Genomic DNA, 18,600 nt, shown 5'->3' with positions numbered 1-18,600 from the left:
GTAATAATAAGAATACAAAGCCCAACTACTGCCTCAATTAACGTAATGTATTAAATTACGCATAGTTAAAAGATTAAAATTAAATAGTTTAACCCATTTTACGCACAAACGCAAAATTCTGCACTGTTCAGTTTGTCTGTTGCTGCGGCGCGGCTAAAGATCACATCCTTTCATTCGTGCACGGCATCAAGATGGTGGGTATAATTTGCTATTCCCTTCATAATCTATTTTAATCCACAATTATTGCTAACTAACGCGGTTCATCGACGAACCGAAATATGTTCAAAGTGATTTAGTGTACGAATTGAGTTGATTTGCGAGGTCTATGCATGTGAACTAATACTTCGTACATCATGCTGTCCACTGCAGTCTCTTGTGATTCCTGACAAGTTTCAACACATTCTTCGTGTTTTGAACACGAACATCGATGGACGGCGAAAGGTGATGTTCGCCCTCACCGCTATCAAGGTATGTCGCCCTGTTACATTATTTTTTTCCCCTGTGACTTTTGTTATGGCGGCTTCCGTCACTCATCCAAGCTGTTGTGTGCAGGGTGTCGGGCGCCGGTTCTCCAACATTGTGTGCAAGAAAGCCGACGTCGATCTCAACAAACGCGCTGGAGAGCTGTCCGAAGAGGAGGTGAGCGACCTCGAAACGCAGTACTGAGCGGTGTTTTCTTGCGCCGTGTCTTGACGCGCGCACCGCCGTTGCTTCTGCGCAGGTGGAAAAGCTCATCACCATCATGTCGAACCCCCGCCAGTACAAGATCCCCGACTGGTTCCTCAACAGGCAGAAGGACATTAAGGACGGCAAGTACAGCCAGGTCACCTCCAACGCCCTCGAGAACAAGCTCCGTGAGGACCTCGAGAGGCTGAAGAAAATCCGTGCCCACCGCGGTCTTCGACACTTCTGGGGGTGCGTACTGTGACATTCATATCCTGAACGCGTGTTACAACGGCTGCCTGTTAAATTCGGCATACCATCAAATTAGGCATGCATATTGCGTCTGAGATTTCGATGAGGCCGCCGTACCGGCCGATATGCATCCGTGCTTGTAAGTACTGTAAGACGTTTGGTAGCCCTCAGTGACCATTAGCTACACACAGCATGTTGCAATTGTTCAGACGTAACGACATGCTGTGTAAAATGCGCTTTATCGGTAGAGTCTGCTAACATTTGAGCATGAAAGTACCTTGCTGGTTTCCTGGTCAGTTGCGTACAGCTCCGTATCTAACCCGACCAGTGCCACCGAAATGTCAAATAGCAAATCTTGGTATGTTGTCTGATTGTGTACTGGCATGTTCGGATGCAACTCTGGTACCAGTTATTGTTCGGTCTGGGCAGAATGTCGCACTCTGAAGAGAATGGTCTGGATAGACCAGCAACTCGCTTGGGTTCTGTGAAGGCATTGAACCTAGCTTAACCACACCGAACTGCTGGAGATCTGACTATGAAACAAAATCATCTGGCACTAATTTTTGCGTACTTCTACTAATCTGATCGAAAGTCATGCCTTCTTGAAGGTGGATACTGTATTTACGCTCAGAATGAATGCAATTTTTTTTTAGAAAGTCTTAAAATTTAGGGGGTGCATTCATTATGCTGTGGAAGATATCCCAAAAAAGTTTGAAGTGGTAAAAATGGGGCAAAAAGTAGGCTGGTGAAATAAATGTGTTACCCAGTGCGGCTCACCTTCTGAATCAAAGTGCACTCTTCAGCATGGTTTCTGGTTCCAAGAACACAGCCAGCATTTCTCTTAAAGGGACATTGAGGACATGTAGAAGTTGGCCTGCATCAATAAGGTACCACTTTTTTTATAAGCTAGAAAACAAAATACAGGTGTCTCCATCGCTGGCCAATTTCACAGCTAAATTTCATGTTTCAACACCAATTTGGCACGGGTCCCAGGGCCTATGCTACATCACTGTTCACTTCAAAATGGTGGCAGCCTGTCCTTTTTGGCAAAGACGTCAGGAGTTTGAACCAACCAAATTAGTCATGCTGCCGGACAAACGTCGTCATAGCCGGAAAAGAGCCAGAGAACCAATATTTACTGAGAAGAGTAATTGGATGGCGTTGTCGTCCGTGTTCCCTTGATATGCAACTTGAGTCGTGATCCGTAATGCTCTAGCATAATTCACAGCATTTAGTGCGAAGCCCCCTCTAACAAGTTGCTACACTTGTGGACAGCTTTCTGTGGCTATGCAGCCAAGGCTAGGCAGGAAAGAGCATGGGACGGGCTTCGTAACTACCCACACGCCATAGCAAGTCGACAAACGCATGTATCTTCCCCTTTCCTGCCTAGCCGTGGCTGCATAGCCACAGAAAGCTGCCTGCGAGTATACAATCCTTAATATGGCAATCTTTGGCGGCCATGCGTGGTTTCTACCGGTTTTCCGATTCCACACGGAACATTTTTATTGGCTGTTCGTCCCGTGGTGTGAGGTGTATGCATAATACCTAACACCGATATCTGGGCGGTATCATTCTTTCGCGTAGGGTACAAGTTATTTTTTAGTTCATAATTCAAACTCAAACAATTGTGATTTTAATTTGTGAAACTACCCTGCGAGCTTCGTGAATCCATTTGAAACAGCCACATTAGGTATTCTTTACATTGTTCATTGTTTTTTCACTTGTTTCATGCTTTTTATTTGCTTTGTACGACAGCTATGGTTTTGCTATGCAGTGCTTTTTTCCTCCGTTTACTTTGCAGAATTTCCATTGCTTAGTAGCTCTATGCTTTTGGCTGCTACATTTAGTCACTCGATATTTTAGAATGCTACAGGCCTCTGATTTTGTTTGCTGAATTTTATTACAAAGTCTGGTTTTTCCTCTCTCTCTCTTTAGCGATATTCATATCACCTGCACTTTTTGTATGTTTACATGTGCTCTGTGTCTTACCAGGCAATTTATTTTATTTCTGCATTGCATTAAGAATTATTCCTGCCTGCTGTTACGTGAATGGTTGCTGGGCTTGTCTAGCCACACACGTGACTTTTAGCCCAGGATTCTATCCAGCATCTACTGGCAAATCTGAATTTTGACATTCAACAGATAGTACTTTTAAGTGTTGCGTAGTTCTTTTGACCCTCTTAAGAGGGTACCTGCTAGCATTCAATGTCAATCAGTGTGCCAAGGAAGGGGAGAGTGTTTATTGTGCAATGGGAGGTGAGGTTACTTTTGGGCAGCCAAAGTGGGGGTGTGTGTTCATTGTGCCATTAAATGCAGTAGGAAAACAAGGGGTCCATAATCAATGAAACTGCAGTGCCAGTGAATGCTAGACATGCTAGTACTTCAAAAGCTTGCCTTCTGTCACATGTGGTTGCTTGCAGAAAGAGGAAGTGGTGTTGTGTTGGGTCTTTTTTTCAATGCTTGTCTTTCTGCTCTTGAATGCAGCCTGCGTGTGAGGGGCCAGCACACAAAGACCACTGGCAGGAGGGGAAGGACTGTTGGTGTGTCCAAGAAGAAGAACTAGGCGGCTGCCAAATAAAACTTTTCGCACGGCAGTTGGTTTTTGCTTTTTGTGAACAGCTTGGAAGGGCTGCCAAGGTGCAGCATTGATTTCATTCTGGGGGATGGCTGCTAGCCTTTTTTTTTTGCTGCACTTAGTTTAACGGACTTGAACACTAGCTCCACAAGGTTGTCAAAGCAACTGTGCTCCTCAGGAGTCCTGCATGCTTACCCACACCTCCACTTAATGAAAACTCAGCAGCCATGCCGTGTATGCCACTGTCTCATTTAACAGACCATCTTGCACGACACACAAGACTGCCACACATCGTGAAGCTTGCTACCACTGCTTGATCACCTCCTGTCAAGGTGGCACCATATTGGAAAAACAATACAGCACATCGCACCTCCTACAATTCCAGATTCTCTGCCGCTGTTAGACCATCTACCAGACAACACTGACCTGGAGAGGGACTGCGCAAGGTGAGGAGCTTGTCCCAAGACTCTACCTTTGCCAGCTCCTGTGCCAAGACCACTGCATCTGTAGGCCCCTGCCAACAGGAATTTCGTCGCCACGTTTTGACACTACCTTAGCTGAAACAAATAATCGCTGAATTGATACCTGGCCACCTTTGGCAAATTGAATGCCACGTATGTGCACCCGGGACATAACTGCGCCCGGCTAAACGCCTGCCTTCACCAGCACCCATACCTGCAAGTCCTGGAATGGGTCCCTGGTCACCAGGAAATGCAACAACAACCGTTCCTCTTGACTGCACGATTACAACCGCAACGATGAGCAGGCTACGCACCGCAAACACTGAAGAGAAAACTACAGCGCTCCCAATGCCTCCTTCCCCACACCTCTCACCACGTTTCTATTTATGCCACCTCTATCTACAACCACCACATAGCAAGTGCCCTGACCATCCCTGCTCTTTGGTATGTGGTGCCTACCCTGACAATGCACACGAAAGGGCACCCATCCAAGTCATCACATTGTCTCCGCGCTACCTTCAATAAATTCATACTCCCCTAAATGCACTTTGCCCAACACTCACTGCTTGTTGCCCGTATCCATGTGTTGGGGAAACCATATTGTGCTAAGCTGCAACTGAAGTACTCAGACAGTGACCTGGGCCTTGCAACAAAATTTAACGCGAGAAAGCACACTTCACGCTGTGGAAGTAAAAACCTATATATGAATGGGCCACTTTTTGTGGAAATGCCGATTGCTTGATCTATTTTTGCATCCTTGCCCTTAAGGATTCCTACATTTCCACATTTAGCGTCACTGCCTAAGTAACCAGGCTGCATGCTTTACATCCCAGTTGCACAGTCGATCACTAAAGCCACCCCTCAAGCTCTAAGGTAACGGAAACCTTTACGTGCCCACACTCCATGGGAAGGTGAGCAGCCTGCCCCAAAATCCACTTTTCCACGACCTTTTGATTTTTAGGGAAGACATTGGTAACCAAACGATGCAGCCTGGTTACTTCAGCAGACTGCTAACTGATGGATATGCAGGTCAAATGAAGTGGCTGGTGTCTTGTCAGTAAAACCAGGATATGATGGCTTGTTACTAGGCAGGTGTTAAAGTGGTAGTCGATGTAGCAAAAGCGTGCAGCTTTGCTGCTTGAAGCATCAAACATTTTATGGTAGTTTGCTGCCTAGCTACACTGTTGCGATGCAAAGCTGATTGTGCAAGCATAACAGCACACCAGGGTAGTAAATCTGGTAACATATACTTCAATTTCACGCATCCACAAAGAGTTTCAGCTGAAGGTAAGTGATTTGATATCGAGCATAACTGCTGTAATCAAGCTGATGCGATATATTGGGGATGAGCTACATAACAAAGGCTGAGCACGGCTGCCTGCTAGTGCAACAGTAGTCAAAATGAGCAGCTGCATTTTAGTGTGATGGCTTAGCTCGTTCCTCAGCTCTGCAATCATCGGTGTCCGCAGCACCACCTGCCATGGTCGGCAACTGGCAAAGTGGAGAGAGATTCTCCTCCCCACTTCATAAGAGGGTGGGAGGCAAGGGTGGTCAAGTGGCTAGAGTCTGCCTCGGCTGCGGGAGTTGGTTGGTTCGGAACACACCACCGGGCAAAGATGAGTACAAGCAACCCCCCAGACCGGTGCCAGGCTTCTTTTTTTTTTGCTGTCACACCACAGCTACACTCAAACATTTGCTTTACACGCCAATTTTTTTACATGCCAGGTGAAGCAAACATTCTGTTCAGCTTGCTTATTAAGGAAAAACTAAGCCTGGGGCACCCAACATGGCCATAGTAATCTCGGAACCGTGGCATTCACATATTCCTGCATCCTTTCAATGCCTCTGATGCTGCTGAAAAAGTGGAAGCACAAGTTCGCAATATGGACCCATAGAACTGAATTGTGTTCGAATAGAACAAGCGTGCAAAAATGCACATTTTTGCGCAGTGGTCCGACAGGCCGTGGTACAAATCCACAAAAATTCAATAGCTAACTTTCCACAAAAACGCAGTGTCCCGTTTGGTCAGAGGAGCTGCGGCTCTCTGGAGTGTTTATTCAGTCGAGGTGTGGTGACACTATAGACAAAGGTTTACACTGGGTGGTGGTAATGGTGGTCGCCTGACTCTTTTCTCCCTCACACAAATCCGAAGTTTTTGGTGCGTATGGCCATCTGGATCTTGGCCCGCAGCACAGCCTTGGACGAGTAGAGCGGCAGGTATAGCCTGGAAATGCATGTGTTGGCCGTCGGCAAATGGTGGTCATCAGGAGGGCGGATGGTGATGCTTGGCATGGGCTGAAAGCCTTCCTCACTTGCAGGCAGTGCTGGGCTGCCTGTCCAGAAGTACACCTGAGGAAGAAAACAAGACACTTCACCGCGTGCCCTCCCTCAGCCTGGCTGTGGAAAGAAGGTAGTGTAAATAGAATCTGATCCAACGCCGATAGGTAAATTCAATACACAGGAGATGTGAAATGGCAACTGAACAACTGTCACAAACAACACCACCTTGTAGCAACTGTGTTGAACGCACTGTTGCTGTAGTGCTAGATGGTGCCACTGTATCCCAGGCTATATATACCAGGTGTTTCAAGGAAACCCACCACTAATTTTTAAGTGAAGAGATATCAGTGTTGGCGGACGTCAAAAAACAGGCGAATCATGTTATCTAGTAAAGTGGTTAATCCAATTCCAATAGGTAACTTTTTAACTATATTACCGACAGGTACCCGGTTGCAATAAGATATTTGTAGCTGGCCGTTAGTAACTGCCATATCAGTTTTTAGAATTTCATCAACGCAATTATCCTTACCACTGTGGCTCAATTAATTTGAGCTATTTCTCGAACCATTTGAAAAATTTGTTGTCCTCGGAGAGTGTAAAGTGGCATCAGATAAATTGCGTCACTCCGTGACACACATACCACACAACGTTCTCTGCCCCGCTCATGCTGCGGTGCTCACCGCTCCTCACCACTTTACTGCTCCAGTAAGAGTGAGGCAGAGACTGTCGCCCCACCCATTGACATTGCTTTGCACTCCCCAAAGGCACGTGTTTTTCAAATGGCCGAAGAATGGCCCAAATTAGTTGCACCCCAGTGGCAGGGGTAGTCACTTTTTTTAAATTCTAAAAACTGATACGGCTATTACTAACAGCCAGCTACAAATCTCTAATTGCAATGCCTACTGGTAATAGTTAAAAAGTTAGCTATTGGAATTCAGTTAATCACTGTACTAATTAACAAAATTCGCTTGTTTTTGGAAACTTCTCTTTACCTCAAAACCCTATTTTTAAAAATTAGTGGCGGGCTTCCCTGAAACACCTGGTATACTAGACTGAATAGAGCCTAGGAGACATTTATCCGCCTGGAGCTCACTAATGTGGCTCATGCTTAGCGAGTGGATGCCAATCTGTAATTACTCCGCTAAGATATGAGGCACACCACACAGCAAACAGCAACATGCGAGAAACCTCCACTCCATTCTGAATTTTATTTTCCCCTCAAGTGAGGCGTTTATGAAGTCAAACTTTAGAACACTGAGTAAGGATCAATCTATAATCGCATACATGAAACAAACATGCAGTTTCAAACAAGCAGCGCAGGTGTTGTACCAAATTTACACGAATATAATGCGAGGGGAAAGCCTGATGCCCTTCAAAAATGAAAAAAAAAAACGCCATCTCAACCTGTTGAGACCAATCAGCAGAGTTCTTGGAAGAAAAAAAAAACTGAAACAGTACCAAAAAAATAAGGAAGCCCTGGACATGTCGCTGTTATTTCACAGGCAACACTTCTACAATGTGCATATCTTATTATGCACAGCAAAGCCTTAACGCATGCATTCTCCCAAGCAAGCTGCAGCAGCCTATGTCACCGCCATGCTGCCGCTGCTTCTGTTTCGTGTTGACCAGTCCTGTGCCCGTTTGCCCTTCTTTCCTTTCCCTACTCCACTCAAAATTTTCAGTGCCTTCTCCTTCTCAACAGCCTGTGCTGGCTTCTTTTCCACGTTCATAGCCACCCTCTCCTTTGCATGTACAGTACTCACGGATTGAAATAGGACATTCGGAGCGCGTGGCCGTCGCTTCATGGAGCGCCGCCCGTAGACGCTCATGGAACCAAGGTGGTGCATTGTGGTATGGCGCGAGAGGGAGAACATCTACAAAGCAGAATTGTTCCTTCCAGTAGCCAATGAGCCGGCCTGTGGTTTACCACATGCCTGCGTGGCACTGCAAGGCTAGCGCTCCGAATGTCCTATTTCAATCCGTGAGTACTGTACATGCCGTGCGACCCCACGGCCTTCGAAAAGTTGGCTTCACCTAGCAACTCTGGAGTCCAGTAGTGAAGCTCACTGTAGCTATCTTGAGCAGCGAGAAAAAAAAAATCACGTTATATTCATACCTTGGTTCTGAATATAATGCGAGATGTGTTATAAAACCAATGTACTAAGGGAAAACTTTACACTTTATATTGGCACAAGTACAGTTTTTAGAGCAATGAGAGGAGCGGGGCTTTTAGAGACTGTGAATGGATATTTTCAGTCACCTCTTTTTCCCACTATGAATCCAAACCTTTGTGAACACATTTCTGATTAAATCCGTAAACAGAAAACCTGCCATGAGCCAGGCCTGGTCCTTGTAGGCATGACAAAATATGCAACAGAACAGCAACACAACTAAGACAGCACAAGAAAGAACAACACCTTAGAATTTCTCTTATGCTCACTGCCAGGTTATTAATACACTAGCGGCTACTTATCTATCAATATGACAAAGGAGTACAGCTTGTTAGTTCATATCAACTTTTGCACTCTTTGAAAAGAAAATGAAGGTAAAGAATACAAACCAGATCCTGCTTCTCCTGGTTCGGCATTTTCTCCATCATAGACCAGAACCAGCGTTTGAACCTCAAAATTTTGTCACTACTCTCCTCTGCAAGAGAGATGGGGACACTGCATCAGCACAGAACTCCATGACACAGCAATCATTGAAATCAACAGCGCATATGAGCTTCAGCAAAGAAAGCTGAAGTAAATCAAAGAGAAACCAAGGAATCATTGAAAACATTTTTTTGAAGGGAATTTCTACGTGCTCCACAGTTAAGTCGGCAATGAATAGACAAAAGAAAAAAGGTGCACTTCATAGTCTGGTTCACGGACACGAAATGCAAGCATGACTGCACTTGCACAAATTAATAGTGTGGTTCCAAAAGTTTGCTTGCAAGCCCGATTCAGTGGCCCGGGAAGTGCAGGAAGATTTCCAAAGCTAAATATATTGCCAGTGGTTTAGCATTTCCCTTTCTCTGCATGCGATCATGATTGTGCACAGCTTTTTCCTGCTGAGAGTGAACTTACCAAACTTAACCATGTAGAGAAAAAGAGTAAAAGAAAGGCAAGTGCCACACTTGGCGTTACCACACAAAGAACAGTGCCACTGATTTTCAAGCAAGAAATGCAAAAGGAGGGAAGGGAGAAAAAAAAAGGAAAGGAGAATTTGGACTTACTGCTCTCATCATTGAATGATGTGTAGCTGATGAGTGCCTGTACATTGACTTCTCCAACGCCGTTGAGCAGCAGTCTAAAGTCCTCTGCTGTGAGACCTTCCAGAGTGTTGTTGGGAAGTACGTCGTACACTCCCATTCGAATTGCCTATGACAAAAGGAACAGAACAACAACGTGCGCTGAGTTCGCTGACCTAATACACATTGCTTTTTTCTTCTTCTTTCAGAATGAATTAACTGGCCAAAGCACCAGCCATTTAGCTTTAAACAATTAAGCAAATGCAGCCAATGAAAACCTTGATTTACAATGCAACATGAAAAATAAAAAAAATGAACAGTGTGTGCATGCGTGCTCTTAGCCTTACCCCAAGGGCCCTTTCCTGTGACTTGATCATTCTGTACTCAGCGTAGCGTCGAACATAAAGGTAGATGTTAGAGGCAGTCACCTCCATCTCCCTGCCTCCTGGAATCAGCTCCACGGTGCCACCACCCTAAGTGGAAGAAGAGAAAGCAAAACAAAGAATTTACATGATATTTGTGCAACCAAGAAAACTGCAAGACTGTAATTGCTCTGGACATTGCCATAGAGGTGTACGAGTAGCGGTTTTCTGTAGACATGTGCGAATATTCGAAATTTTAAATACAAATAGAATGTTTGATATTTGGTTCATTATTAAATTCGAGGGCCCCGGTTTCACCACCTGAGGTTCTTTATCATGCTCTCACACTGCACTGTAAATGGGCCTCTCCCAGCCATGGCGCTTGCATTATGCAAGTGCCATGGCTGGGAGTGAACCAGAGTTTTTCGGGTCAGCAGCTGAGCACGATAACCACTGAGCTGCTGCGGCAGCTGGGACAGTGTTTCAGTTTTCACTATAAGACATGTGACAAACACTGCAACCTCCACTCAGAAGAATTCTTCTAGCACTTCGAAACAGAACCGAATTGTCTGATGTATTGATGCACACATAGGGGTGGCACAGATGAATTTTTCGCTACGCATTTGTACACGGAGCAATGTTTGCCTCAATGTTAATTCACAAAATATTTCACTGCAAATGGAGCAGCATAAAATGATCATGGACAGATCCAACCAGGATACAACATAGATCTAGCAGAGTCTAACAGTTCATGCATATTGTTGCAGTGTCTACAAGTTCTTATAATATTCACAATATCAAACCGATGCTGGAGGCTTCCTCCCCTGCCCTGCCACAGTGTCAGCCGGTGAAGTCACGAGTTTCACAGAACCTTGAAAATTCCCTCAGAGTTTCATGTGATTGGCCCACCACTGGTCGCCAAGTAATAAAGCAAAAGAAAGAGAAAGCAAGCATTCACAAACAACTAAGTTTGTGTTGCTGATATTTTGATTCCAAGATCAGAGCACTACTACAGAGCCATAGGGCCATCAGTGTCAGCACATATTCAGAAGAGCTAACCTTGCTGGCATATAGGTCACGGCACATGCTGAGTTAAAAAAAAAAAAAGATGACCAGTGGATGCTCCTAGAAGAAGACAACAATAAAACCATGCAATGAACAAATGTTGATGCGCTCCTATGCAGTCCATGCTTACGTTTTCCAGCTCCGGAATAGCCTGATGTTTAAAGCCTAGGTATCCATCCATATTAACCAGCCAATCTGATGAGGCAAACTTTTCAGCACTGTTCTCATTTCACAAGTGCCTCTCACCTCTTCGGGACACAGGTCGATGCAGAACGTGAGGTCGAGTGCCGAGAACACTGTGCTCGAGTCTCGAGACTCTGCCTCCAGCACCAGCTGTCGCAGCGACTCATACAGGAGGGGATCGAAGAAGGCCAGATCATGCCAGCCTATGCGCTTGTTCAGGATGTATTTGATGACATGTCGGTTGAACGAGATGGGGCACAGCTCGTTTTGCAGCAGGCAGAGGCCAACAATCCTGCCAACACAAAGTAGACGGTGAAAACCGGTGCGTAATTTTGTTTCTGCCCATGCACATTCCTTGCGCTGTCTTTGTTATGATGAGCCGTTTTCTGCACAGTTATATTTGTACCATTTCGTATAAAAGGGTTGGATTCAATCTGCACAACACATTTGCTTTTCGCAGTATTCAAATTTCTGCTAAAATATTACGACTTTTCATATTCCTTTGAATTTGTGGCAAAACATTGCGGTGTTTTACAGTAGAATTCACAAGTTCATTTAACACGACCCATCACATTTTCAACTTCAACTGAGTGATGGCAGCTAATTGCCAGTGCGTGGCAAAAGCGAATGTGTGGTACTGTGATGCCTTGTACCTTCAAACTTTTGGTTAATTCAAAGAAATTTCAAAAGTTTGGTTGGCTGACTATATTTTCAACACAGAGCGGCAGCAGAGGTTGGATATGTAAGGTTTGCGGTGCTGCATGAACTGAAAATTTGGCCCTTTCAATCGGTTCAATCAGATGTAGTCCAAAGGAGGGCTGTGTCGACTGGAGTCCCGTCGCCGCATAGTTTTGTTTTCAGAGTTTCACTGCCAGTCGCTATCGGCCGCGCATCAGGGAGTTAAGGCCAGCTGCGCCCCACTTCGGACACTGCTTGGCGCGTTGCTGGCCTTTTTTTCTTTTTAGGCATTGCGCTACTGTGCGCTGTGCTCATCACGAGTTGCTGCTCATGAGTTGCTCATCACGAGCTGCTCATTGTGTCCTGGAGGCTCCATCGCTACTGCGTTGCATCAGTGAAGGAGCCGTGGAAAGCGCTACTATTTTTAAGCAGTTCTGCTTTGATATTCCCAAAAGTGGGCATGTAGTGGGCATCATGGTGGAATTGCGAACGACTGTTACTGCCGCGCAGGTTTTCACTAAAAAGCAGATGACCATCAGTTACACTTGCTGCGGAGCAAAGCTACAGTAGAATCTCTATCATATGGCTCTGTCCTGTGCATAACATGCTGCACAGTACCTCCTGGCATATTTTAACGCCCATCAATGCACATACTTGCAACCCCCCTTCAGTGATGTAACTGCGTCAACATCCCCAGTAAAGGTAATGCGTACAGTGTGGCAAAAGATGCAGGGCCTAAGTGAGCTACATCTCCTAAAGAACACACCAGGTCAAGACCACACTTATCTGCTGCTACTCTACGTTAGACACAAACCATTTAAGTGATGCAACAAGGTGGAGATGCAAACTAGCTCATATCTCATCTTGAACGAACTAGATTGCCATTCTTGTTGACTATTGTTTTATTATTATTATTCTCTTTTTTATAATGCCTTCGTTTTACTTTCTACACAGTTTTCAGTTCATTCAAGTTTAGTAGCGAAACAAAGGTTTAGAACGCCAAGGAAAAGTCCCCCACACCACAAGACTGGGAGTGCACCCACCTGCCAACATTCCGAAAAGCATTCAGCCGGTCCGGTGTGCACTTGCCCTGACGCGGGGAGTAGAAGCCCCTCTTGCCTGGTTGGTACACAAGAGGGCTGCAGTCCTCCCCATCTTCCTCCTCCTCTTCCGCATCGCTGCGTCTGGCTGCTGCACTCCGCCGACCCCTCTCCCCGAGGTTGAACACATCCAAGTCCAGGAGTGTCTCAGCTTCTCTGTGATGTGCCACAAACAACAAAAAGAAAAGAAGCTTAAGCCTCCAATTACATTTTCAGTTGTGTGCACTGGCCTTTCTTAGCTTGCCAGGAGAGCAAGCTAACAAGCTTGACCTTTTGCTCACAAACGATGAACCCAACATAGAGCTAAATAAAATGACAAGCTTCGTTTGCTTTGCAGGCAATGAGACAGTTGTCTACAGGACGGCTGCAGATGTGGTGCAGATGTAGATGTAATGCACTAAGAGACAGCAGCCTAGAATGAATGCACAATTTTTGCTATTCCCCTGTAACCCCAACAGCTAGTTACACCAGCAAACGCTCAAATGGAAAGGCAATGCACAACAATGCACCATTTCCCATTGCAATTTATACTAGACACATTCAAAATACTTTACGCTCAAGGAGCATAAGGTACACACGAAATGTTGACCTCACTACAGTAGAAACTCGATGACATGAATATCACGGGGGGTCGTGAAATACATTCGTATCATCTAAAAAGAACAAAATCCGTTTGCAGAAGCATGGGAAATGGATTCATACAGATCTTTTCATGGATGATGAAATTTATCTATGGTCGAGTGCCACCTCTCACTTGCGACATCGATAATGTGTGGGCCACGCGCCGCTGCTCACTGCTCGCAGTGCGTACAGTGCAACTGGCAATTGCGGCACTGGTGATGTGCTTGAAGCACTGAGTGCACGAGGATGCAGTCGTGGCTCGTGCGTTTGTATCCGTAGTGGCATGGGAGAGTGTTCAGAACATCCAAAATTCTGCACATTGTACATAATGAATTCCAGCCAGGGAATTTCACAAATTCGTATCAACACCACGATAGCATCATCGAGATTTTACTGTAGTGTGAAACAACACACAGAAGCGCTTTATGCCTTATTACACAGACTAATCAGCATGAAGCAACAGTTATGCCATGCCCATGTTTCGATAAAGCCAATGCTTGGCTGAACCACAACAGTTATGCTAGGGCTGTGCCACGGGTGCATTACATCTGGTCTGTACAGGCGGGTATGTAACACATTTCGCCCTTGCTAAAAACAAACATTGGACAGTGCACGAGGACAAGTCGATGAATCCGGCGGCCACGTTGGACTAGACCCATGCAAGAGAGACAAAAAGGCTCTCGTTCCAAGCCAATGCTGCTCACCGTCCATGTGACACAATGATCTCCAAAGCCTCGTCCACTTTCTCACGCAGAGCGTCCTCAGAGGCCAACAGGAGAAGCAGCTGGGCAGCCGACTGCTCCAGAAGCATGCCAGTTATCTTGCTGGCTAGGGACTGAGAACAGAACGAGGCGTCAGTGTTAAGGACATTTTCAGGATCAAGCACACACACACAAAAAAACCCTCTCGTAAAAAGAAAAAGTTGCCGAAAGGAATACTCAGACCATTTCTGCCTTATCAATCCTTTAACCCTTTCGTTACCACGGAAAAGGACTGTTTCTCATAAAACATTTTTTCTAGAAAAAGTATGACAGGTAAAAGTATACAAAATGCATAACAATGACTGGTATGGAATGCGCTTTCTAATCAAATTTATTTCAACACAAATACTTATTTTAAATATTATGAAAAAATACAAAAACAACAAAAATCAAAAGAACAAAAAAAATCTTATTTACATGACAATAACTCTCCAAAATAATTTATTAAAAAATTCTAGCAATTACAAGATCATTCAAATTCTTCAGAAACAAAATCTGACAATGCAACATAGTTGCAGGAGTACCTGCTAATTGATTAATAAAAAAAAAAATGCTGCAGATGCAGCAGAATTGCGTGCAGCGGGATTGTTTTTAGCCCACGCTGTTCCCGACTTTGACAGCTTGCTCAGAGCGTTCGACGCCGCACTCTCAACTTCAAGCGCATTTCAAAAATTACCACCTTGCGGCAAAAATGCAAATTATGCACGATATGAAAGTTCAATGCGTGAGCAACAAACCAGATGACTCAGCAAGTCCGTAACGGCCGCGGTCGCGCTGTTGTAGCAATTTGAACTTTTCGATCATTGGTGATTGATGCCTAGTGGCGTAGCAACGAAAGAGTGAACTAGTGTACAGCAATGATAATTCCTCTCAAAAACCACTATTGTGCAGCCACAAAGCTCTTCAGGGGCTTGCAAAAGCTTCCAGTAGTCATGCCTTCACTGTGGTCACACGTAGCCTCTAATTTGTGCAAATTATGACTTTACTGTCACTGTATTTGTAGTTTGTGTGTTCTGCCTAATCAGATTTTGTCGAACTCACTTCTGCGTATGAATGCAATTAGTAATCTAAGCATGTGCAGCTGCTGATGGTAGGCACAAATGCAAGTGGACAAATAAACACGAGGCCACAGCTGCTTACAGGGCGAAGGGCATGGACGCGTGGGTACAGCCTCTGGCCTAGCTGTTGCCGATGGGGGCTCAGATGGTCGTTGGAGGCCTGACCACTGCCGCCCGCCTCGCCAGGCATCACAAATGGGGGCGCATCGTAGCGCAGGCCACCACCCGACTTGGTCGCTTGGCTGCCCGTGTTACCGCTGCGCCGTTCCTTGTCCCGCTCGCGTGACCTCAGTCGCTGGATTATGTCTGAGGGGACGAGGATCATAACAAGGTGGTGAGGGGTGCAAGCCATTTGGCAAAACACAAAAACACTTGACAGAAACCACTTTTCAGAGAGGACCACAAGAAAAGAAACACTTTCCGCAGGTGCATGAGAAGCTGGCAGAAAAACGGCTGCTGGGAATTAGTTCAAGCAGTGAAAAGCTTGCAATTCGCTAATATTCCTCGGAAAAATTTGCCATATTAAGCCTCGCGCAACTGCTATGCTCCCAATAAGGCTCGTGCAACGACGTTTCACCACTGTTCAACCATCTAAGCGCTCAGTTTCTACTCCCCGTGTCACTGGGAGCCATCATGCCCACATCTTGCAGCCCTGGTTTAATTCGAGCGGGCACACTCAATGCTACACTTATACTAAATTTCTACAACATGCTGCAGGGTAAATTACATCAGTCTTTCTTCCAAAGTGGGCTACACAATTTAACCACCATGGTCATTTTGCTTTCTTCACCTTCAGTTTCTCTGCATTCTCAACATTAATGCCCAAATGTAACCATTCAGTTCACTGCACAATTTATTGCAGAGCAATAGTTTCGTGACATGCATTTTACACATCACAATGTTGTCCGCTTTAGCTCTGCCAAGCATTGCAGGGATACACTTTTGCTTTAATGCTAGGCCAGGGAGATTCTTTAAATGAAAAATTAATATCATCTGCAAAAATGGCAGTCTCGCTTTAATGCAAAGTACAGATTAAAATCCTTTGTTAGGCTTGTCAATAACAGCAACAAGATCCTCACGCAATGGCCATTTTTTTTTTTCCTACCAGGCTCACTCAAAGGGCCGTGTTCACAGGTGGGTTGAGAGTGTCTACCACGTCACATTTGCTTTTCACTCTTGCAATACACGCGGGAATAGGGCTGTTACAATATGCACACTAGCACCACCGAGCCACTTTAGCAAGAACACATGGATACCGGAAGTTGTCAGCAATTTGTGTTGCTGCTACTTAGTTCTTAATTTTTTTTTAGAAAACCCTATCAGGGGACTTCAGAACACACACGTATCTGCTACCATATTTGACAAGCAGTGCTCTGGTCTCAGGCATACGATAACAATGACACATTCGCTGAAATTTTTAGGGACACTGAGGACAACCACATCCAATGATTGTTGTCACTAGCAATCCATTCTCTGGCTCTTTCTGGCATTGTTGATGTTTTTTCTAGCAGCAAAATACGCATCTATAGGCGAGGAAATTAGATTTAAAAATCTTTTTGCCAGTAGATTCAAACTCGTGACGTCCTTACTGAGGAGGACACGTTGCAGTCTTTTTGAAATGAATAGAGGTGTAGTGTAGCGTTGACGTACACATTTTACTTACAAAAACTGGCCAATGATGGCGGCACGTGTATTTCTGGGCTTTCTCAGCTTACAAAAAGCTGAGTTTTCAGTGAGAGTGGTCTCTCTGAAGTTGGAATGCGGTGCCCTATCGATATAGGCAGACTTAAATTTGTTAACAGTATCAATGTAAGCAAAAATGGCAACATGCACACAAAAAAGAAGGCTTCACACAGGAGGCTATTTCTTTTCTGGCAACTGCAGCTGTACTTCGGGTTACAACAAATTTCAGACTTTTCCATTATTCAGACCTTTCCATTAATATTCATTATTCAAGAAGCGTTTTACGAGGTGGGCTCCTATGGTGCAATGCTCCACAACAGATATAAGAACTCAGATTACCTATATGATAGCAACTGAAACCGAGAGGATTACTCAAAAACAATGAAGCCATTTCTTTCTGCTTCATGGAGGTCCTGGACTGTGTCCTGGACAGTACAGAGCTGCAATGACAGCTCATAACCATAACTTGTAGCAACATACGAAGTGATAAACAACTCTTGCCAGACAAGATCATCATGTGGAGCCTAAGCACATGCCAAGCTCTGTATAAACACACATAAAAGGCAGCCCTGAAAGCGTAAAGAACTAAACCACCACACAGATAGTGAAAAACATTCATTTATGCTAATATGTACACACACACCCTCCTGAAAGAGGGGAACTGTGGGTCTTCCAAGGTCAAGAAATAACAAAATGCCAATTTCAGAAACAAGATACCGTATTTACCCAAATGTAACAGGACCACAATTATAATGCGAGTGCAGACTTTGCGGGCACAAACCACGGGAGAAAAAAGAAAGCACACAAATGTAATGCCAGTCACTTTTACAGGCATAAAACAGGTGAAAAAGAACAAAAGTTGAGATTTATGAACAAAGGTTCCTCAAAAATTCCCAGACTTTAAAGGAAGGAGAGGCACCTTTGAGCCTTAGCACAGTATAGCACTTTTTAACCCTGGTACCACATGAATGTGTCGTACTCCTCTTCTTTTTCGAGAGCCATGCAAAAGATTGTCAAATAAGACCAATACAAAGATAAGCACAGGAGCCTCACTGTGCCACCTCCATGTTAACAGCGCACTTTAGAGGACTTGCATATTAACGAAACGTCTCTTAGTGGCCATATATAGTAAAACCTCGTTAATGTTTTAAAAAAAAAGTAGTAAAGAAAGTATGATCCGGGAAAGCCTACTGTGGGAATTTCGCATGAGGTCAAGCCTAGCAGCATCGAAATGCGATCCGTCCGCTTGATAAATGACGGAGAAGGAAGGGAATAGGACCTCTGTATTGTTTTCCTAGAATTTTTAACTCAATCATAGGCTAATTTGCCCAAATATTGTGGTTTTGCCACGGTCGAATTTATGAAAGTCTGTGCAGTATACGATCGCTGGCAAGTATTGGGGAATTTTCGAATATTTGGAAATTCTCGAATATCAATTTCTCGATACGAATACAAATGGAATATCAAACATATTCGAATCATATTCAAAATTTCGGATATTCGCACACCCCTAGTAATTGGTCAATCAACATATTATATTACCACAATTTATCGATGTTTTAAACACTGCAGCATGAAAATCATGTTATCCGGGAATGTATCAACGAGGTTTTACTGTATATGCCT

At 44.6% G+C, this 18,600-nt stretch overlaps 2 protein-coding genes across 19 annotated transcripts in view; one reads left to right on the top strand and one right to left on the bottom strand.

Moving 5' to 3' along the window:
• The first annotated feature begins 58 nt into the window (after nucleotides 1-58).
• RpS18 (ribosomal protein S18) lies at nucleotides 59-3,509 on the top strand. The gene is made up of 5 exons (XM_077632152.1): nucleotides 59-194; nucleotides 370-468; nucleotides 553-639; nucleotides 722-915; nucleotides 3,400-3,509. The coding sequence occupies exons 1-5, from the start codon at nucleotides 192-194 to the stop codon at nucleotides 3,476-3,478; spliced, it is 462 nt and encodes a 153-aa protein (XP_077488278.1). The 5' UTR covers nucleotides 59-191; the 3' UTR covers nucleotides 3,479-3,509.
• Nucleotides 3,510-5,966: 2,457 nt separating this feature from the next.
• The window catches only part of hyd (E3 ubiquitin-protein ligase hyd), a 105,390-nt gene continuing 92,756 nt past the window's right edge, over nucleotides 5,967-18,600 (bottom strand). For 17 of the 18 annotated variants that reach the window (XM_077632141.1, XM_077632128.1, XM_077632135.1 and 14 more), the window contains 8 exons: nucleotides 15,374-15,597; nucleotides 14,177-14,307; nucleotides 12,795-13,007; nucleotides 11,137-11,365; nucleotides 9,811-9,936; nucleotides 9,449-9,593; nucleotides 8,792-8,877; nucleotides 5,967-6,300 (listed from right to left, as the gene is read on the bottom strand). In XM_077632141.1, the coding sequence (XP_077488267.1) occupies nucleotides 6,088-6,300; nucleotides 8,792-8,877; nucleotides 9,449-9,593; nucleotides 9,811-9,936; nucleotides 11,137-11,365; nucleotides 12,795-13,007; nucleotides 14,177-14,307; nucleotides 15,374-15,597 (1,367 nt within the window). In that variant the 3' untranslated portion in view covers nucleotides 5,967-6,087. Of the gene's footprint in view, nucleotides 6,301-8,791; nucleotides 8,878-9,448; nucleotides 9,594-9,810; nucleotides 9,937-10,889; nucleotides 10,951-11,020; nucleotides 11,366-12,794; nucleotides 13,008-14,176; nucleotides 14,308-15,373; nucleotides 15,598-18,600 lie in introns of those variants that run through there. The other variant, XM_077632146.1, reaches the window with a different exon arrangement.

The sequence above is a fragment of the Amblyomma americanum genome, chromosome 7 (assembly GCF_052857255.1).
Source record: "Amblyomma americanum isolate KBUSLIRL-KWMA chromosome 7, ASM5285725v1, whole genome shotgun sequence".
NCBI lineage: Eukaryota > Metazoa > Arthropoda > Arachnida > Ixodida > Ixodidae > Amblyomma > Amblyomma americanum.
This window is presented reverse-complemented; position numbering and strand designations above follow the sequence as displayed.